This window comes from Tachysurus fulvidraco, chromosome 15 (genome assembly GCF_022655615.1).
Source record: "Tachysurus fulvidraco isolate hzauxx_2018 chromosome 15, HZAU_PFXX_2.0, whole genome shotgun sequence".
Lineage (NCBI taxonomy): Eukaryota > Metazoa > Chordata > Actinopteri > Siluriformes > Bagridae > Tachysurus > Tachysurus fulvidraco.
The window spans coordinates 9,308,054-9,331,316 of NC_062532.1; the positions used below are offsets into that span (position 1 = coordinate 9,308,054).

At 40.9% G+C, this 23,263-nt stretch overlaps 2 protein-coding genes across 5 annotated transcripts in view; one reads left to right on the plus strand and one right to left on the minus strand.

Annotated features, from left to right (window-relative positions):
• Positions 1–23,263, plus strand: part of LOC113639570 (ubiquitin carboxyl-terminal hydrolase 22) — a 61,206-nt gene that overhangs the window by 20,068 nt on the left and 17,875 nt on the right. The gene's annotated exons all lie outside the window — the stretch shown is intronic.
• On the minus strand, positions 6,479–10,327 carry LOC125138646 (cytochrome P450 2K1-like). Of its 2 annotated transcripts, none has more exons than XM_047800640.1 (8): positions 10,137–10,327; positions 9,387–9,536; positions 8,631–8,791; positions 8,126–8,305; positions 7,443–7,584; positions 7,148–7,332; positions 6,799–6,940; positions 6,479–6,738 (listed from the first exon to the last, which is right to left on the minus strand). In XM_047800640.1, the coding sequence occupies exons 1-8, from the start codon at positions 10,297–10,299 to the stop codon at positions 6,524–6,526; spliced, it is 1,338 nt and encodes a 445-aa protein (XP_047656596.1). In that variant the 5' UTR covers positions 10,300–10,327; the 3' UTR covers positions 6,479–6,523. The 2 variants fall into 2 exon arrangements, with proteins under 2 accessions (XP_047656596.1, XP_047656597.1); XM_047800641.1 differs by having other exon boundaries at positions 6,479–6,720; positions 10,137–10,323.

The following is a 23,263-nucleotide window of genomic DNA, read 5'->3' on the forward strand; positions in this document are numbered from 1 at the left end:
AAAAAGGGACTACAACAATCAAGACACTCACTTCCCATAGCGACAGGTAGGGTCTCTTAAGGTTTAGATGCAGCATGTTTCCCAGAAGTGGCAGTGGTTTAGGACCAGGAGGCTCTTTGTTTTCTTCCTGGGAACTGGCATCAGAAAAAAGGAGATAAACAATCAGCAGAAACACAAAAGCAAACAAGATGCCAGTGGCTGTAGGTAGCAGGAAAAGGGCTTCCAGCGAAGTCATTGCTAAATAGGTAACGTGAGTCAAACATGTTCTACATAAAAAGTAGAAAGTAGCAGACATAAAAACAAACTACTTGGGTTGTAAACATTTGTAGTGACTTTGGTTGGCTGGGTGTGGTAAAGAAACAGGGGTGGAGCTGTGTTAGAATAAATGCCAGGCAGACACACAAGAAAATGTAATTTTATTTATTCATACATTTTATTTGGTATATGTGCCTCTCATTAATTTTTTTGTGAATAATTTTTATTTGCAGATCTCATTTTATTTTATTGAACATATTTAATTATTTATTTGTAACAGATATTCATAAAAGAAAGCTTGCATTGAATGAGTAACTACGATTACACGAGTATTCCACAAGTTTTTAGTTGGCTTTATTTGAAATAGCCTCACTTGATGTAGCATAACAATATTTATACCATTATCAACACATATAAACACATGTAGAAGTAATTTATTTAGTAGCATTATTACTGATTGTCATAAATAATAAGTAATAATGAATCAGATAAAAACCTCTCTCTGTTGCACAAGTTGGTATTGCTCAACTATTGCCTCACAGTAGAGGAGAGAAAGAGAGGGGGGGGAGCATGTATTAGGAAGAAGGAAGAATAAATTATTGTAATTTAACTATTGACAGCCCACTAGTTAAATTTCATTTCAATTTAGCAATATAAAATGTGGTTTTATATTACTCTGTTTATCGGGTATCTTAACATTCTGAGGTGATTTCACCCAAATTCATTCTAGTTGACTCGCGCCAAAATAGTAGGCTCTCATTCTTTTTACTTTGTTTAACATTATTTTTTCACTGTTTTACAGAGAAGAACTCAGATCATATTTCACTTGCAAAAAACTTTTCAGGTGTTCCTTTGTCTGCATTACAGTGATACCTGTTAATAAAATACATGTAAATTATAAAAAATGTATTTAGTGGATTCATTGGACTGCTGCTATTTTCTGTGTAATTTGTTTCAACCACAATTTGCAATTTTTTCATTGCAACAAATTACACAGAAAATGTATTTTTTTGTTTAGCACATTTTACAATTGACATTGTCTCACAGCAGCTTTACATAACAAACATAGAACAAAATGTTATTATGAAAATAATATAAAGATTAATATAATACAAAATTCAAGATTAATATTAGGTATATTTAAATGTGTTTGTATTTATCCCCGGGGGCACAGTGGCTTAGTGGTTTTCCTCACACCTCCAGGGTTGGGGGTTCGATTCCCGCCTCCGCCTTGTGTGTGCCTTGCATGTTCTCCCCATGCCTCAGGGGTTTCCTCCGGGTATTCCGGTTTCCTCCCCCTGTCCAAAGACATGCGTGGTAGGTTGATTGGCATCTCTGGAAAATTGTCCGTAGTGTGTGAGTGAATGAGAGTGTGTGTTCCCTGTGATGGGTTGGCACTCCGTCCAGGGTGTATCCTGCCTTGATGCCCGATGACTGCTGAGATAGGCACAGGCTCCCCGTGACCCGAGAAGTTCGTATAAAGCGGTAGAAAATGAATGAATGTATTTATGCCCAAATGAGCAAGTCTGAGGTGACTCAGACAGCAGTGGCAAGGAAAAACTCCCTTGAATAGTAAAGGAAGAAAGCTTGAGAGGAACCAAACTCAAAGGTGAACCCATCCTCATATGGGTGACACTGGAGGGTGTGATTATAAATATACAGTCCAACAAATGTTGTATTGATGAGGAGATTGCTGTCCTCAAAGACAACATGGAGTTGGCATCTCCTCTTTAGTATCGCAGAGTCCAACTGGAGCTGGTAGATCTCTAGATGCCTCAGGATCCTCACAAAGTCGACCTCATCTCAGTGGAGGTCCAAAATCTTCATGGCACGGAAAACAATCTTAGCTAGTAAAATTTCTGGATGCGTCAGGATGGGTAGAAAAAGAGAAGCAGTGGACAGGGATTAACGGAGCTGCTGTTCATAATATTAACAAGCACTAGATGATCATGTGCATTTGGTCAGATGTATCAGAGATTATAGGAAGTATTTTATGTATGCTTGACTAAAAGATACATTTTTAATCTACATTTAAACTGTGAAAGTGTGTCTGAGCAGAAAGACTATTCCAAAGTTTGTGAGCTAAATACAAAAATGCTCTACTGCCTTTAGTAGACTTAGATATTGTGGGAACTACCAGAAGTCTTGAGTTTTGTGATCTCAGAGAGCATGAAGGATTGTAACATACGGTGGCCGAGAAGTGCAAAACACATTAACAAATCCGAAAACAAATTAACAAATCAAAAAATACATCAACAAATCCGAAAACACATTAAGAAATCCGAAAACACATTAAGAAATCCGAAAACACATTAAGAAATCCGAAAACACATTAAGAAATCCGAAAACACATTAAGAAATCTGAAAACAAATTAACAAATCCGAATACACATTAACAAATCCAAAAACACAACGATAAGTCAGACAACCCAGAAACGGTAGGTATCGTTTGCGAATGGAAACTTACCAATCATCGGACGAGACTCCCGTCACTCAAGATATACAGGTATGGAATCTTATGTGTAATGTGTAAAGTTATCAGATTAAATATAAGAAAATAACAAAATTAATCCACAGTAATCTATTCCATCCCTCCATTCCAACTTTTCCCTGTGGCAGACTGTTGACTATAGCAACCCCTTCCGGGTTGTCGTTGTGTTTTCGGATTTGTTAATGTGTTTTCGGATTTGTTAATGTGTTTTGTGCAACGATTCAGACAACCCGGAAGAGGTAGGTATACTTTGCGAATGGAAACTTACCGATCATCGGACAAGACACCTGTCATTCACCTGTATATCTTGAATGACAGGTGTCTTGTACAATGATCGGTGAGTTTCCATTCGCAAACTATACCTACCGTTTCCAGGTTGTCTGAATTGTCGTTGTGTTTTCGGATTTGTTAATGTGTTTTTGGATTTGTTAATGTGTTTTTGGATTTGTTGATTTGTTTTCGGATTTGTTAATTTGTTTTTGGATTTGTTAATGTGTTTTGCACTTCTTGGCCACCATAGTAACATGTTAGATTAGATAACAAGAGTAGTTAGATACATGGGAGCTAAACCATTAAGAGCCTTGTACGTAAGTAGCAGCAGTTTTGTAATCAATTCTAAAAATAACAGGTAGCAAGTGTAAAGGTGATAGAATTGGGGTTAAATGATCATACATTATTGTCCTGATAAGAACTATGGCAGCTGCAATTTTGGACTAACTGTAGCCTATTTATTAAAGATAGGATGTTTCTTAGCTTGGCAATATTCTTAAGGTAGAAGAAGGCTGTTTTTGTAATATGGACGATATGATTTTCAATACAGCGCATTTTAGTAACAGTACATCCATCTAAATGGAAGTTGAAGTGTGAGAGCTTCTGTGTACTGGTTTTTGGAACGATAAGTAGTATTTCTGCACTTAGTTAATTTAGACAATTTAGCTATTTCATCTGGTTTTGATGAGAGATACACTCTTAACCGAATTAGTTGACATTACTAGAAATGTTCGAGGAAACCAGTTGCACGAATCCATTTTAATTTTTACACAGAATAAAACTAAACAAGTTAAATCTCAAGTCACGTGATAGACAAATCAAGTTTACATTAGTAGTCTGTACTGAAATTCATGATTCACTTAAATGAGATTTTATATATTAATTTAATAAGAAATTTCATTTAATTTTTTTATTGTCGACAAAAAACAATCAGAAAAAGAATCTGTTCAATAATTCACATCGTGCATCTTGAGAACAAAAAACAGGCATGGTTTCTGAAGCTAGCTTAGCCCTGACGGTAATTAACTATAATGTTTTAATAGGTAACCTCGTTTGTCACACATAAATTCACAAAACGTACACTTCCACTGCATCTTTAAAAGAACCTGTGAAAACAGAGCATAAGAAAACATTTACAGTAGATTAGCCAATCACTTTCACTGTAAAATGTTAATGAATATCTGCTAATGACTACATTTTTAAACAGTTTAGGATGCTACTACAAACAAATAATAATAAAAGTTTCAAAAGAAATTTAAGAAACATGTTTTAAATGGTTATTGTAATACACCAGAGACATATGCTAGCGTTAGCGACATGCATACATGTGATACATGAGATCCTAGAACTGATCCTTGAGTGGCCCCGTAATTAACTGGAAATAAATATAGAGGATTCACCATTTAATTCTAAAAAAAAAAGGTATCGATCAGACAGGTAGGATCTAATCCAACTTAAAGCCTGTCCCTGAATACCTGTGTAATTTTGTAAGTGATCTAGGAGAATGTTGTGATAGTGTCGAATGAAACACACTTGGATACCAAAACATAACAAAAACTATACATTTTAGTATAGCATATAATATGCTTAAAGGAGCAGACACAAATCAAGTTTAATATGGCGCATCGTTCAGTCTCTGGTCAAGAAAATAAGGTTACTTTATTTAAGTTAGTTTTACAATAATGTATTCAATGATTAGGTCATTAAAAGTTTAGAGTGACAAATGAAAAATAATGATTTCCCTTAACTCAGAATAATAGCAAAAACAATCTTATCATAATATATTAGTGTAAGTGGTACAATTCATTTTACAATATACATAGGTTACATTTTTAGATTAACCCATTGTTACTCTCTACATGTCCAGTATTGTTCAATGGACAGAAGCCTTAACTGACAGTATACTGACACTGTCAAAAAATCCTGAGCAAGCCAAAGGCAAGGAAAATCTCCCTGAGATTACATGAGAAAAAACTTCATCTGAGTGACTTTCCTATATTGTCAAGTGTGAACGTATAATTATCTTATAATTCATTTTATAAGTAAAAAATGTTGATATTAATTTTCCAACATTGCTTCCGTTTAGAATTTCCAGCCTAAATATTGCCTATTGTGTTGGCTGCTCCACCTTAAATCTTATGTGCTTTTTTTCTCAGTACTAGCTCATACTTATTTTTTTGGTGATTACAGTGGTGATTGATTGTACTATTGACACACTTTTCGAAAGTTTATTATTCATAAAATGTCATAAACCTTATGCCAGCAAAATAGTATTATTTAAACAAAATAATCAGTAGTCTCACATCACCTTTTTTTCTCTTAGAATCCTCATTTGCATAGCAAATTAAATACAAATACAGTCTGTTTCTCTGGGAAACTCTTGTCTTGTCGGTCAATTTGTACCAATATTAGCCAGAGCATAATAAAGCAGAATCAAACTTTGACAACTGCACTTTTTAGAACTCAATTGTACTATTAATGGAAATGGTATTGGTGCTCTTTAAAATCTTTATTGTTTTGGTCATTTGAAGTTGTTGAAAACAAATCAATCCTAATTTTTGCCTTGATCTTGAAGGGTAGAGGTTTTTCCCCCTTTCCCCTCCATTCCTGTTTTGTTTGTTGTTCCTTGATATCGGTGATATTGATTTTTTTTTTTTATCGGACACTGAACTGAGTTAAATTCCTGTTTACATTACCATTTAATGCGTCACTGAGTATTTTACCTGAGATTTATTCTTTTTCTTTCTTTCTTTCTTTCTTTCTTTTGTTCAACACTCACACTATTCCCTCTCAACAACAATCTCCCTTCTCTCTCTTAGCATGCTAGCTTATTCCATGCTTAACATTGCCACTTAATCTGTGATCTCTGTTTATTTTGAAGAAAAATAAGAGTTAGATTTCATAAAAGCTATTAAAAACACTGACACATTCCTTTCCTCTCACTCACACTGTTCTTTAATCTGACGCTGTGCTTTAGGATTAGAAGTTAATCCTTGATTTTCTATTTGGTCTGTTCCATTTTATGTATCTTGAAAATTCTATTTTTCCCAATATTTCATTGACATTTTGTATTTAACACTTTGATATAACAAGAAACAAGTTTGCTCTTTGCCCCCAAATCTCTGAGGATCAGCTGAAGCGCCTCAATTTAGCATCACAGACAGTGCCGCTTGCATTGTTTTTCTTCTCAAACTAGGATTTTTAAAGCTAACTATGCACTTTAAAGGAAAGGATTTCACTGTGTTCTGTGATGTATATGTGAGAAAAATAAAGACTTCTTTTAAATAACATTAATCACTTTTACCTTTAATGCTCCATATTCGACAAAAAACATAAGAGATCACTTTAGCTTGATGCATACTGCAGAATGCATGAACCAGCATTTTTAGACACTATAAAATATATCATATTAAATCATAAATAAAAGAAAAGATTGTACTCAAATAATATTTGAGTACAATGTAAATTATGTAAAAATATTCTTTATTGGGTCCTAAGAATATTTATTCACTCATGCAATGCACGGCTAACTGCACACAACTTGTGGGGAGAGGGGTTTAATGTAAAGCCCACAGCTGGAGTGAGGTCCAGCTGATCTTCAGACACCCCTGGTGGAGGAGTGAAGCGGAAGTGCTGCAGTAAGGAGGTGAAGAAGAGAAAGAGTTCCATCCTGGCCAGACTCTCTCCCAAACACACCCTGCGTCCTGAAATCAGACAAGAACCTTTGAAATCAACAGAAATATGGAGCACAACATTCAGCGAACAAAAGCATAACCAACTACCTGCAGAAAAAGGCATGAAGGCATCATTCTTAACAAATCGGCCTTGCTCATCTAGGAAATGTGCCGGGTTAAAGGTCTGTGGGCTCTCCCATTGAGTCTCATCTTTCAACACAGATGTCAGAAGAGGAAGCACACAGGTACCCTGCAGTGAACAAGAGCTATACATGTCAATACCTTTAGTCACATGTGTATAATTAAATAGTGTTAAATATCTAATAGTATAATCTATAGTGTTATATGGATGTAATTAAAGATTAAAGTTTGGTCTGACCGAATTAGTCTTAGGACATACCACTATTATATCCTACATAATTTATTGACAATAAGAAGACCAAATTAACATACTGACCTTCTTGATGAAGAAGCCCTGGAATGTAACATCACAAGAAGTGGTGTGGGGGATACTCATGGGTAATATGCTTGCTAGTCTCTGAGTTTCATGGATCACTGCATCTGTGTAAGGCAAATTCTTTTTGTCCTCCACCACTGGCTGACGACCTTCAAGGACTCTATCAATCTCTTCCTGGACATGGTCTAGAAATAAGAAAAACTTTTTTTTATACTGTTTTATAAACTAACATTCAAACAGTAGACTACCTGCAGCGGTTATTCTGTGGACAATACTTGAGTGTGTGAAATTTTACCCTGAATCTGAGGATACTTGGCCATAAGCAGAAGGCACCAGCGTAGTGTTGTGCTAGTGGTATCAGTACCAGCAGCAAACAGGTTGGAGACAGTTAGAATGAGATTCTCTTCATGAAAGAAGGTGTCTTTATCTCCAGCTTTCTGTCCAACAGAATCATTATATGTAACCATTAGCTAGTGTGACATGAGATGAACACAATGATTTATGATTTAATATGATATATTTTATAGTGTCTAAAAATGCTGGTTCATGCATTCTGCAGTATGCATCAAGCTAAAGTGATCTCATGTTTTTTGTAGAATATGGAGCATTAAATGTAAAAGTGATTAATGTTATAAGTGATTAATGTTAAAAGAAGTCTTTATTTTTCTCACATATACATTACAGCACAGTGAAATCCTTTTCTTTAAAGTGCATAGTTAGCTTTAAAAATCCTAGTTTGAGAAGTACAACAAATAAAGATGTTATGCTATCCCAGTTATGGGGAAAGCCCATATTCTAAATTAAAATCCTTGAATCTGGGTAACTATAAACTATATTTATTACATATTACTCATTACTCATTTATTTTGCTCACACAAATTTAGTATCTCTCTCTCTCTCTCTCTAAGTCAAAATGAAATTAAGTAAATATAAAAACCTTTTCATGCTCAAAATGTTTTTTCACATCACAGGATTTACCTCAGAATTCTTTTTGCGTATAAGAAAAGAGTCAACCAAGCCTCTGGTTTCCTCAAGATTTAGAGTCTCCTCCAAGTTCATGACCAGATCCTTTATTTGTTTTAGATTTCGATCAAACTTTATCATCATACGTTTCCGCTCCTTTAGCCAACCTCCAAGCCATGGAAACATATTATAGATCTACAAGTAAAATGTAGAATTAATGCTTCAAACATTCAGCAGGTCACAAATGTGCATGTGTACAAGGTGCGAATGTTTGACCCAGGTGCAGTCAGCAGTAAAATAGTTCCACCATCTAATTGATGATGACTGTCTTGTTCTCTGTTTCTGAGCTGCTGAGGACAGTGCTGAAGATTCTACCTGCAATTACTAAGCCTCTGAAGCTCTTTGGCCTTGTTGCAGCCTCTACACGGATGGAACTACATTCTTTCACCCTTTTAAACATTTTATCTGTGCTAGAAATTGATTTTTCAAATGTTTAGAATTGTGTTGATGAGAATATTACCTGTATAGAAGGTGAGCCACCAAGCTTGATGTTATCGTTTACCCGCTTAACCATTTCTTTGAACTGAGGGTCACTGTATTGAAACCTGCTTCCATAGACAATGGCAGAGATGACGTTTGAGGTGGCATAATTTAATGGCTGTGAAGTATCAAATGGTTTCCCTGTAAAGTAGTAAGCAACAGTTTAAATTAAAAAAAAATCCCTTTGTAAAAAATATCTAATTATTTAATTATCTAATGGTTAAAGTTACTGAAGTACACCAACCTAAATTAAATGTAAAGTTATTCATAGTAATGTTTGTGATACAGCTGTCTTAAAAAGAAATAAAATATTTCAAAGTTATCTTTTTTAGAAGTGCTTGTTTCTAATGAGTGCTTTAAAAGGAAGTACTTCTGAATTAGTATCTGAAATTAGAAATTAGAGCTGACATTGATTTATAGTATTAATGAAAGCACTGACAGTAATCTGTGTCTTATTGCTAATGAGAGAACCTACATTGTCTTTGCTGCACATCATGGATTTATTTACATAAACTCTAAACTGTGGCTAAAACAGTTATAGTTAAATATTACTTCAGTTTTTGTGGTTGTTAATTCAGTACAATTTTTAATATATCTTAATAAATTTTGACTTTTATGCAGCAATTGAATATGCAGAAATATAGTCTAAAATTTTGAAAAGTACTAATTGTTTAAAAATGTGAAATAGTGACTACATTTTAACTGACATTAAAGTCACATTACTGTAAGATTTTACCCTGTAAATCTTTCAACATTTCCCTCAAATAGTGTGTTTCTTCTATGATTTTCTCCTCGCTCCCTCTTTTGCCCATCCCAAAGTCTCGAAGAGTGGTGAGAGAAAATCGTCTCATTTCTTTCCAGCTTTCACCATTGCTAAACAGAATTCCTTAAGTTGAAAGAGAAGATAATAAAGAGAAAATCTTGAAGTTTATTGGTGAGACAGAGAGAGAGAAGCTTCTTAAATAGTAGATATCCTGAAAAATCATATATTTAATGCATAATACTGTAAGTATAATATATAAATCCTGTAATGAATATGTTGACTATTCTGAAAAGAGCTAAATGGATAATAAATTCCTCATTTTTAAATATGGAATAACTTATAAATACACTAGAATATATAAATAAATAAATACAGTATACCAAGACTGGAATGATTATCTTTCACCTTCAACAATTCTTTTTCTACAATTAAGCAGGGTGCTTAAATGGTTCTTATTGCTTTATACATCATTACAGGCAAAAATACAGGCACAAAAAAGAACCAGAGGCTGAGTGTGTTTCTGAAGTAAAACTTATTCACAAATGCAAAATTAACACACCGTGTTTACATTTATACAAACCAAGCTTCTCTCCTAAAAGATGTAATCAATTTTGTAGCAAATTGATAATAGAATGTCCATTGAAACCACTGAAAAATATGGTATATAAAATACACACATCTGTATACACACTCACATGCTAAACAACATGATGATTCTCTTACCATGTCCTTTGCTGATGTCAAAGAAAATGGGACTGATATCTCTGTTTCCGAAATCCTCTGAATTATTTACAAGTGCTTGTTTGACGGTTTGATATCCAGCTAAGACAACAACTTTCTTAGGCCCAAAATACACAGTGAATACTGATCCATATTTTTTTGACATCTGTAAAAGGAATCAAAGAGTAAAAGTCAGTTTGAATGCTTTTTTATTTGATTTATATTTGTGGATTAACTTGCTGTCACAACCAGGGGAGGAAAGGACCCATACGCAGGATAGCTTCAAATGAACGGGGTTTAATAAATAATAAAGACAACACTGTAAAAGAAGGTAACTAAAACAATACAAATGACGACACTTAACAATGACTAACCGTAACTAATGATTCCGCGTTGCCGATGGCAGCTCACTTAAATACAAAAGATAATGAGACACAATTAGGAACAGGTGTAGAGACATGGAGGAGCAGACTAAGGCGGGGCAGACACATGACGGGAACGTAAACAAAAGGCACATGGCCAAAAGTCCGGGCTGAGACCTGACAGTACCCCCCCTTGAGGCGCAGCTTGTGAAGTGCCAAATCCCGGCAAGGTCCAGGAGGGGGTCCAATCGACGAGGTAGATAGGGATGGAAGGAACACGGCGAAGGCAGATGGGGGGAGCAAGGCACACGGCAAGGCTGGTGAGGGGAGAAAGGGACACGGCAAGGGCGGTGAGGGGAGTAAGGCACACGGCGAGGTAGGTGGGGGGAGCAAGGCTCATGGCGAGGCAGGTGGGGGGAGCAAGGCTCATGGCAGTGCAGCCAGAGAGGGCCGAGCGATGTCCACACCCGAGCAGAAGGGCCGATGTCCACAGCCGAGCAGAAGGGCCGAGCGATGCCCACAGCCAAGCGGAAAGGCCAAGCGATGTCCATAGCCGAGCTGAAGGGCCGAACTATGTCCACAGCCGAGCTGAAGGCCCGAGTGGCGTCCACAGCCGAGCTGAAGGGCCGAGCGACGTCCTGTAACACCCCCCGCAGAAGAAGTGAAGTGAGGTCCTCCTCGGACGGAACCAAAAGTGGAGCGGCGTCTTTAACCGGAACAAATACAATCTCCCAGGACCTGAAGAGGGACATTCACATTGACTCCATTGTGAAAAAGGCAATGTGATTCGCCAGCTGAGGAAGTTCAACTTGCCACAGGATCTGCTGAAACAGTTCTACACTGCCATCATTGAATCCATCCTCTTCACATCAGTGACTGTCTGGTTCAGCTCAGCCACCAAATCTGACCTCAGGAGACTACAGAGGGTAGTCCGGAATGCTGAGTGAACCATCGGCACAACTGTCCCCACTCTCCAAGACCTGTACTTTTCCAGAGTGAGCAAAAGGGCAAAGACAATCACTCTGGACCCCTCACATCCAGCACACTCCCTCTTTGAACTGTTGTTACAGAGCCCTGAGCACCAGAAAGACCAGACATAGGAACAGTTTCTTCCCTAAGGCAATCCATTTGATGAACACTTAACACACATCTGATGAACACCTAACATACACAGAACAAACCCTATTCTTACATTGTTTACACATACAGTACTCATTTATATTTCAATTTGCACATTTATATTTCAATTTGCACATCTATACTTCAAATTTCACATTTATATTTCAATTTGCACATTTTTTTCCACTGTACTGTACATACAACTGTCTATTATATATATGTGTTCATTTCTTATCATTGCCATTCTGTTTACACTGTGGAGCTTCTGTACTAGAACAAATTCCTCGTAAAACATACTTGGCAATAAAGACCTTTCTGATTTTTTAATTCAAGGTGTGTCCACTAATTAGCATCACAGGTGTCTACAATCTTGTCAGTCAGTGGGCCTATATATAGGGCTCTAGGAAGTCACTGTGTTGTCTGGTGACATGGTATGTACTGTACTGTACCACACTCAACATGGACCAGAGGAAGCGAAGGAAAGAGTTGTCTCAGGAGATTAGAATGAAAATTATAGACAAGCGTGATAAAGGTAAAGGCTATAAGACCATCTCCAAGCAGCTAGATGTTCCTGTGACTACAGTTGCACATATTATTCAGAAATGTAAGATCCATGGGACTGTAGCCAACCTCCCTGGACGTGGCCACAGGAGGAAAATTAATGACAACTCAAAGAGACGGATAATCCGAATGGCAACAAAAGAGCCCAGAAAGACTTCTAAAGAGAGCCAAGGTGAACTTCATGCTCAAGGAACATCAGTTTCAGATCGCACCATCCGTCGTTGTTTGAGCCAAAGTGGACTATATGGGAGACGACCAAGGAGGACACCATTGTTGAAAACAAATCATAAAAAAGCCAGACTGGAATATGCCAAACTACATGTTGACAAGCCACAAAGCTTCTGGCAGAATGGTCCTATAAAAATGGAACTTTTCCAAGGCTCATCAGCTCTATGTTCACAGACGGAAATATGAAGCATATCAAGAAAAGAACACTGTCCCTACAAAACATGGAGGAGGCTCTGTTATGTTCTGGGGCTGCTTTGCTGCATCTGGCACAGGGTGTCTTGAATCTGTGCAGGGTACAATGCAATCTGAAGACTATCAAAGGATTCTAGAGAGAAATGTGCTGGCCAGTGTCAGAGAGCTTGGTCTCAGTCGCAGGTCATGGGTCTTGCAAAAGGACAATGACCCAAAATATAGGAACGCGGTTCAGCACACGTTGCCATGACAACAGCAGGATGCCATCCTCGTTCAGTTTGCATGTGAGCAATCCCACCTGACAGCAGCAACGGAATTTTCCTTGTGCCTCTGTCGTAATAAGCACGCTGTTTTCTTTGGAGGTCCTGAAGAGTAGAATGTGTGTTAGTTGGTACTGCAGGTTGGAGCACTCTGCTTGAGCTGGGCAAAGTGCTTCTCAGGACCCTGCCAATAAGCAGTTGTGCTGGAGAATAACCCATACCTGTGACAGGTGTGTTCCTGAGAGTTAGATGTGCCAGAAATGGGTCAGTGTTGGTTCACACATTTCCCCCAAGTAAGTGTTGTAGTATAACTATCAGGACATCAGGGATGTGTGAGCTGAATTTGACAGTACAGTGTATTACGGTGGTTATTGACTGTTTTTTAGTATTCGCTTTTCGGGATTTGCACTTTGCAGACAGTCCCTTGGAATCATGAAAGTCATGCATGTCTTTTTTAAAGCAGAATACATCCAGTGTAAATTTTAACCAGTTGGTGAAAAGAATTCTAAAAACAAAACCTAAATATTTTGTCATAAGAAATTATGGTATTATTATGGCCAACATATTGAAAAATACAATTTGCAATTCCTTTCGAAAATATACTGGAAAAAATTTTTTGGTCAATCAGAGGTGGTTAATTATTGCAATTAAAATATTAAAGGAGGAAATTTATATTAAATGATTTTTCCCCCATTATCCTCCAGCTCTAACTTCCATATTGTATTGCTGCTAGCATTATTTAAATTCATCTTTATTGCAGAGACCGAGAGGGGGGTAGGAGGGAGCGAATGAAGAAACACGAGGCCCTACAAGACCCTCATTAGGCACATCAAAACTCAATTTCTCAATTTAAGTTCTCTGTACAAGTTAATCTGATTTTTTTGTATTTTTTCTGTGATTTTTATTACTCTGAGTTGAATACATTCTTAAATGTATTCTTATGTTTACTCTTACAGCTGTAATTATATAAACACTTGTTTTGAAGTAAATTGTTTTGAGTACATTGTTGTTGAGTGTTTCATTTACCTTTAAGTTAATAAGACTTTTACATACTGTCAGATGAATGTGTGGCACATATGGGCCAATAGATTTTAACAGAACTCAACCATACTAAAATTGCATATAAGGCTCATATTTGGGCCACATTAAATTGTATTATTTGTCTCATGTTTGGTGGAGTTATGGCACTGCTTTGGTTCAGTTTTGGCAAAGAAGAGGTGTGCCATATTTGGGCCACATAAATTACATTTGGCTCATGCTTGGTAAACTTATGGCTCTGCTTTGGTTCAGTTTTGGCAAAGGAGATGTGGGCCATATCTGGGCCGACAAACTAATCTGGGCCACAGCTCAGCTGTTTATCTGGCCCAAATCTGGTCCAAAGGAAATTTGCTGACTGGGCACTGTTTACCTTGTATTGTATCTCTTTGTTGAATTTGACGTTAGCTTCCTTTGCTCTAGTGTTTACTTTTTGCAGAATTTCGTCATGTTCATTTTCTGTGGATGCAGCGATAATCATGTCATCAGCAATTATATGAACAACCGTGATGTCCCCAAATGTCTCACAGTTGCACTGCTGAAAAACTTCACTCGCTTTATTTGCCAATAGCCGTCCTTCTCATCCAACACTGAAGATTTTCTTACCAGCAAGTTTGCACAACACCTCATCTGCTGTGGGAATTGAGTAATGCTGTCTCAAAATGGCCTTATTTAAGTCAGTAAAGTCTAGGCAAACCCTCAGCTTCTTCTTGTCTTTCTTTTCGGTGATGACAAGACTATTGACATGTTGTTGGCTCAATCACTTGTTCAATAACATCAGCTTTTAACAGGTCATCAAGCGTGTCTCTCAGTCTATCCATAACTACCAGTGGTACTTTCCTGCAGCCATGTATGACAGGAGTGACTGTAGGATCAATGTGGATGTGATGTTCTCCTGAGAACTCACCAAGTCCTTCAAAGACACTTGCATGTTGCTTTAGCAGCTCAATGTCCATCCTTTTCATTAGACCTAATGCTTCACATGCATCCTTGCCTAGGATAGCTGTGTCTGAGTGGTTTGACACATAAAACAGCAGGTTGGATTTGGTTTGAGCATTGGAGCAATCCAGTGAGATTGTTCCTTCTGGTTTCAGTTTAACTCCACTGTACGCCACCAACACTGTATTTGTCGGTTTCAGTGGCAAGTTTATTCGTTTTTCACATTTGACTTTTCTCCTAAGTGTTTTGTACACAGCCTGCAGTAGTACATTTGTTTCTGCTCCTGTGTCTAACTTAAACTTAACAGACATGTTTCCTACATCTATGTCTGCATACCAGGAATTGTCTCTTTTAGCGCTTATGTGGTCTATGTTCACTGTCCCAATGAAAAGTGAATCTATTTCTGAGCTCAAATTATGCATTTTCATCTTATGTCTTGCTTTTGTAGACTCACACATCTTTGTGTAGTGATTGAGCTTACCACACTTTCGGCACGAGACTCCAAATACTGGGCACAACCTTGGTTGATGTGACTTTCCACATTTCCTGCACACTTGACCCTTTACTTTCTTGTTATCACTTTGTACTTGTGGTTTTCTTCCTTGTTTCCACTGTTGGTTGTCTTTGGTCTTGTTCACTGCATGTATTGCACTTTCTTGTGTTGTAGTACTCATTGCTAGTATTTGTGCCTTGGCAGTCCCGCTGCTCTGCAGATCTCAATCGCTCTCTCAAGCGTGAGATCAGACTGTCTTAACAGCCTTTCTTTGAGTCGTGTATCATTCAAACTGAATACAATCTTGTCTCTGATCATGTCATTTTCTGATGCACCGAATTCACAGTCCTTGCTTTTCTGTCTCAACTCAGTCACATATTTCTCAATGGCCACTGACTCTGCCATGGGATGAGCCCAAAACTGATGTCTTTCAAACACAGTGTTTTTCTTCCCTTCTTCAGCTTGACTGCATCCCTTACTTCCGGGGTCCACCACTGGGTTCGAGGATTGCTGCCACGACAGGCACTGGAGACCTTATGGCCACAGCTCAGAGCGGCCGCGTCGACAATGGAGGCGGAGAACGTGGTCCACTCAGACTCAATGTCTCCATCCGCACTCAGGATCTGGTTGAAGCTCTGCCAGAGGTGGGGGTTGAAGATCTCTCTGACCGGAGACTCTGCCAAACGTTCCCAGCAGACCCTCACAGTACGTTTGGGTCTGCCAAGTCTGTCCAACTTGCCCCCCCGCCATCGGATCCAACTCACCACCAGGTGGTGATCAGTTGACAGCTCCGCCCTACTCTTTAGTGTCCAAGACATACGGCCGGAGGTCAGATGAAACAACCACAAAGTCGATCATCAACCTCTGACCTAGGGTTTTCTGGTGCCATGTGTACTGATGGACACCCTTATGCTTGAACATTTTCTTTATAACAAAACACCACTCGGGTTCAGGTCAGGGGGGCCGTTCCTCCCAATCATGTCACTCCAGGTGTCACTGTCGCTGCCCACGTGAGTGAAGTCCCCCAGTAGAACGACGGAGTCCCCGGTCGGAGCACTTTCCAGCACCCCTCCCAGAGATGCCAAGAAGGTTGGGTACACTGCGATTTGGCCCATAAGTGCAAATAACAGATATCAGATATTTGTTACAATTATTTTTACTAGCAATTAAATTACATTTAAAATCACTGTGGACAGATTTAGTGTGCACTATGGCCAATTACTAGGAGTTCTGCTTTCATTACAAGGACTACAAAGCTTGGCTAATGGAAATCAAGTGTAGCCTGCTTGGCTGTTACGTTTTAGAACACAACATTGTTTTTGTATGTGATTTTTTTTTTTTTGACTGAATGTATTGTTATGGTCCTGTAAGTGTCTTAAGCCCATTGTTCAGGGCTTGGGCTGTTAATTTTGATGTGCGTGATATGAAGAGAGAGTCAGACATTTTTGTTTTTTTGTGCTGGAGAGACACGCAAAGGTGTCGCTCATTATAAATAGTTTCTGTTTACTTTTTACTCCTGTCCAGTAGACACTTTAAAACAAATAGTGACTTTCGTGGACTTATTTTTTCTTTGTTTTTTTTCTGGAGCACACTTCCAAAGTTTGCTACGGATTATAGGTGTTGTTCCCGGACCTTTTGCCACTGAGGGGAAAAAGTGCTCATGCGTTCGTTCGTGGATTACAAAGGCTATTTCCAGGTAAACTAAGTCGATTATACTTTCTTTGACCCTGGATTCGAGACTGTGAAGAGATTGTGATTCTAAGTTTTTTTTCTTTGTGGTTCATGCCGATTAAAAAGAAGGGGCGAAGTAGCTTATCGCTTATAGTTATTTACTAAATGATTAAGTATTATGTTACACTGCTATTTTTCTTTGTTTAAATTCCTAATATATACTGTGATTTGTGACTTTCCTAAGTTGTTTTTGGATCTAGTAAACGAACCCAGAGTGCTCTTATCATAAAGGGTGGGATAGGAGTGCTACACAATCAAAACTAAAGTTCACAACCAGCCTTCGTACATAGTATACTTATTTAGTTTAAGTATATATGACTGCCCTAATAAGTCAAACATTTACTGCAAGTCAAACGTTTTCTTCAGTGTATATAAGACAGTAAATAACAGTCAGACGGTAAATAACAGTCTTCATTATCCGTCAAAGAACTGGAAGTTTTTATTCTTGAGGGATGGCTCAACATATGCATGATATACAGGACAGCATTCCAAGAAGGATTAAAGCTATTTTCAAAACAGGTGAAGGTAGTCATACTTTATATATATATATATATATATATATATATATATATATATATATATATATATATATATATATATATATATAGTAAGAAAGAGAGTCTTTACTTGTCTATGTGATGGTTTTGTCAGATGAAAAGTTTTTCTGCAAAGTGTTTTAATTAAAAAGAAAAACATTGCCATTGTTAGATGTATGGCCTAAGCAAGTTCTCATCTCAGATCATGCAGAATCAGAAATCTGATTGATTTGTGGCTTCCACAAACAATCTTTTAAAAATGTTCTAAACAAAAATAATAAGGATTAACCCGGGGCCTCCTCCCAGTCGGACATGCCCAGAACACCTCCCCAGGGAGGTGTCCGGGAGGCAGCCGAAACAGATGCCCGAGCCACCTCAGCTGACCCCTCTCGATGTGGAGGAGCAGCGGCTCTACTCTGAGCTCCTCCCGAGTGACTGAGCTCCTCACCCTATCTCTAAGGGAGCGCCCAGCCACCCTGCGGAGGAAACTCATTTCGGCCGCCTGTATACGGGATCTTGTCTTGACCCAAAGCTCATGACCGTAGGTGAGGGTAGGAACGTAGATCGACTGGTAAATAGAGAGCTTCACCTTATGGCTCAACTCTTTCTTCACCACAACAGATCGGTATATCGACCGCATCACTGCAGAAGATACACCGATCCGCCTGTCGATCTCCCGCTCCATCCTTCCCTCACTCGTGAACAGGACCCCAAGATACTTAAACTCCTCCACTTGAGGCAGGAGCTCTCCACCAACCTGAATGGGGCAAGCCACCCTTTTCTGGCTGAGAACCATGGCCTCGGACTTGGAGGTGCTGATTCTCATCCCTGCCACTTCACACTCAGCTGCAAACCGTCCCAGTGCATGCTGAAGGTCCTGATTTGAAGAAGCCAACAGGACAACAACATCTGCAAAAAGCAGAGACAAAATTCTGTGGTCCCCAAACCGGACTCCCTCCGGCCCCTGACTGCGCCTAGAAATCCTGTCCATATAAATAATGAACAGGATCGGTGACAAAGAGTCCAACATGCACCAGGAACAAGTCTGACTTACTGCCGGCAATGCGAATCAAACTCCTGCTCCGGTCATATAGGGACCGGACAGCCCTTAGCAGAGGGCCCCGGACCCCATACTCCCAGAGCACCCCCCACAGGTCACCATGAGGGACACAGTCGAATGCCTTCTCCAGATCCACAAAGCACATCTGGACTGGTTGGGAAAACTCCCATGAACCCAGTCTACCAGTCCAGAGGCACTGTCCCCAACCGGCACGCGATGTTGCAGAGGCGTGTCAACCAAGACATCCCCACAACATCCAGAGACTTAAGGTACTCAGGGCGGATCTCATCCACCCCCGGTGCCTTGCCACCAAGGAGCTTCTCAACTACCTGAGTGACCTCAGATTGGGGGGATCGACGAGTCCACAACCGAGCCCTCTGCCTCCTCAGTGGAAGACATGTTGGTGGGGTTGAGGAGATCCTCAAAGTACTCCTTCCACCGTCCGAGGATGTCACCAGTCAAAGTCAGCAGATTCCCACTCCCACTGTAAACTGTGTGCAGGGCACTGCTTCCCCCTCCTGAGGCGCCGGACAGTTTGCCAGAATTTCTTCGAGGCCAACCGATAGTCCTTCTCCATGGCCTCACTGAACTCCTCCCAGACCCGAGTTTTTGCCTCTGCAACCACGCAGGCTGAAACTCGCTTGGCCCTCCGGTACCTATCAGCAGCCTCCGGAGTCCCCCGAGCCAATCAGGCTCGATAGGACTCCTTCTTCAGCTTGACGGCATCCCTTACTTCCGGGGTCCACCACCAAGTTCCGGGATTGCCACCACGACAGGCACCTTACGGCCACAGCTCCGTGCGGCTGCGTCAACAATGGAGGTGGAGAACATGGTCCACTCGGACTCAATGTCTCCAACCTCCCTCGGGATCTGGTTGAAGCTCTGCCGGAGGTTCCCAGCGGACCCTCACAGTACGTTTGGGTCTGCCAAGACTGTCCAACTTCCTCCCCTGCCATTGGACCCAACTCACCACCAGGTGGTGATCAGTTGACAGCTCCGCCCCTCTCTTTACCCGAGTGTCCAAGACATACGGCCAGAGATCAGAGGAAACAACCACAAAGTCGATCATTGACTTCCAACCTAGGGTGTCCTGGTGCCATGTGTACTGATGGACACCCTTATGCTTGAACATTTCCCCCAGTAGAACGACAGAGTCCCCGGTCGGGGCACTTTCTAGCACCCCTCCCAGAGACGCCAAGAAGGTCGGGTACTCTACAGTGCCATTTGGCCCATAAGCACAAATAACAGTGAGAGACCTCTCCCTGACCCGAAGGCGCAGGGAAACACCTCTCGTTCACCGGGGTAAACTCCAACACATGGCTGCTGAGCTGGGGGGCTATGAGCAAGCCCACACCAGCCCGCCGCCTCTCACCGTGGGCAATTCCAGAGTAGTAGAGAGTCCAGCCTCTCTCGAGGAGTTGGGTTCCAGAGCCCAAGCTGTGCGTGGAGGTGAGCCCAACTATCTCTAGTCAGTATCTCTCAACCTCCCACACCAGCTCAGGCTCCTTCCCCCACAGCAAGGTGACATTCCATGTCCCTAGAGTCAGATTCCGTGTCCGGAAATTGGGTCGCCGAGGCTCCTGCCTTCGACTGCCACCCAATCCACATTGCACCAGCCCCTTACGTTTTCTCCTGCAAGTGGTGGGCCCATAGGAGATCGGCCCCATGTCGCTCCTTCGGGCTGAGCCCGGCCGGGCCCCATGGGGTAAGACCTGGCCACCAGGTGCTTGCATGCGAGTCCCAACCCCGGGCCTGGCTCCAGGGTGGGCCCCCGGTTGCGCCATACCGTGCTTCACCGGAGAATGCAAAGGTATGGTAATATGTCATGGAGGTACTCCTTCTATTTAGCCTCTCAGTGGCTACAGGTTGCTGCTATAGCCAGGTCAGGCCATGCAAATTTATCCCAAGTGCGGACTGCAAGATTCTTAAAGATATCCCCAAAAACCCTAAAATGTCATCATGGGACTTACAGCAAGCTCTTGCTACAGTTGATGTCAAAATGCATGAATCTACAATCAGAAAGAGACGGCACAACTTTACCATTGGACGTGTGTAAGAAGGAAACCTTTGCTGTATAAGAAAAACATGAGGGCAGAGAAGTTTGTGAAAGAACACCGAGACAAAGGCCAAAACTTCTAAAATAATGTGCTTTGGACAGATGAGTCTAAAATTTAATTCTGTGGAGACCTTAACAGAGGGCATGTTTGGCATAAATCAAATACACCATTTCAGCAAAAGAACTTCATATCTACTGTGAAACATAGAGGTGGAAAGTTATGGTTGGGGATGCTTTGCTGCAGCAGGACCTGGCCAGCTCATCATCATTGAATCCACTATGAATTCTACATTGTATCAGAAGGTGCTTAAGGAAAATGTGAGACCATCTGTCAAAAATTTAACCTGAAGCGGAACTGGATCTTGATACATATTTGGGCACCCCTGGTCAAAACTTCTGTTTATGTGAACAGTTCAGCAATCGGAAGATGAAATGATTTCCAAAAGGCATAAAGTTAAACATGAAACACTCTTTTGCAATATTTTAAGCAATATCAGTGTATTGTTTTTGTTTCCTACAATATTAGAGTGAAAAAGGGAAAGCAGCACCCTGCAAAAGAGTGGAAACATAAGCGGAAACATAGCTCTCAGATCACTTTGATCAAGGTATCAGACCTTAATTAGCCTGATAGGGTCATGGCTTGCACAAAGTCATCATTAGTGAAGGCCAGGAGATGCAAATTTCAAAGCCTTATAAATACCCAGACTCCTCTAACCTTGCACCAACAATCAGCAGGCCTTTGTTTCTCTAAGCAGTTTCCTAGCACTCTGAAAATGATCGACACTTACAAAGCAGGAGAAAGCTATAAGAAATAAGCTGTAAGTGAAGTGTTTTGTGAAGTGTGAAGTAAGTGTAGCAGGTACCGATTTCCCCAGTTCAAAATGTAATTAAGAAATGGCAGCTAACAGGAACAGTGGAGGTCAAGATAAGGTCTGGAAGACCAAGAAAAAGATTAGAGACAACTGCTTATAGGATTGCTAGAATAGCAAGTCAGTTTGACTGCAAAAGACCTTCAAGAATATTCAGCAGACTCTTGTGGTACTGTCAGGATCCAGCCCAGACCTTTGGCCATGTGTTTTTGTTTATGTTCTTTGTCACGTGTCTGCCCCGCCCTTGTTTACTCCTCCTCGTCTCTGCACGCCTGTTCCATAGTGTTAATTGTTATTAGTGTTTAGAATCCTCGTCATTATTCTTTGTACTTTGTCCAGTCTAGTTTTGTCTGTGTTCCTGTTTTGTGTATTTATGTTATTAAATCCATTTATTTGAGCTATCCTTTATCTGGGTCTGTCATCCTCCTCCCGTTATGACAGGTACACTGTAAGAAAAGGTTTTGGTGAGTGGTAAATACTACCCTTGCAAATAGTCTACCTATTATGTTAGTCAGTAAGTTTTATTATATAATAATGAGTAAAATTCACCCACACTACTACTAATTATTTATACTAATACCTGTAACCTAAAAAAATTGTAATAGAGACCACAAAACTTTGGGTATGTTGTTAGCACAAACTCTTTTAGGCACATGGAGAGCGACAGCGAGTGCGTGTGTGTGTGTGTGCGAGAGAGCGACAGCGAGTGCGTGTTTTTGTGTTTGCGAGAGAGCGACAGCGAGTGCGTGGTGTGTGTGCGAGAGAGCGACAGCGAGTGCGTGGTGTGTGTGCGAGAGAGCGACAGCGAGTGCGTGGTGTGTGTGCGAGAGAGCGACAGCGAGTGCGTGGTGTGTGTGCGAGAGAGCGACAGCGAGCGCGTGTGTGTGTGTGCGAGAGAGCGACAGCGAGCGCGTGTGTGTGTGTGCGAGAGAGCGACAGCGAGCGCGAGAGAGTATGAGGGAGAGAGCGACAGCGAGCGCGAGAGAGTATGAGGGAGAGAGCGACAGCGAGCGCGAGAGAGTATTGTGGGAGAGCGCGAGAGAGTATTGTGGGAGAGCGCGAGAGAGTATTGTGGGAGAGCGCGAGAGAGTATTGTGGGAGAGCGCGAGAGAGTATTGTGGGAGAGCGCGAGAGAGTATTGTGGGAGAGCGCGAGAGAGTATTGTGGGAGAGCGCGAGAGAGTATTGTGGGAGAGCGCGAGAGAGTATTGTGGGAGAGCGTGAGAGAGTATGAGGGGGAGAGCGCGAGAGAGTATTGTGGGAGAGCGCGAGAGAGTATTGTGGGAGAGCGCGAGAGAGTATTGTGGGAGAGCGCGAGAGAGTATGAGGGGGAGAGCGCGAGAGAGTATTGTGGGAGAGCGTGAGAGAGTATTAGGGGGAGAGCGCGAGAGAGTATGAGGGGGAGAGCGCGAGAGAGTATTAGGGGGAGAGCGCGAGAGAGTATTGTGGGAGAGGTGAGCAGAGCGAGAGAGTATGAGGGGGAGAGCGCGAGAGAGTATTGTGGGAGAGCGTGAGAGAGTATGAGGGGGAGAGCGCGAGAGAGTATTGTGGGAGAGCGCGAGAGAGTATTGTGGGAGAGCGCGAGAGAGTATTAGGGGGAGAGCGCGAGAGAGTATTGTGGGAGAGCGCGAGAGAGTATTGTGGAGAGGAGCGCGAGAGAGTATGATGGGTAGCAGCGCGAGAGAGTCTT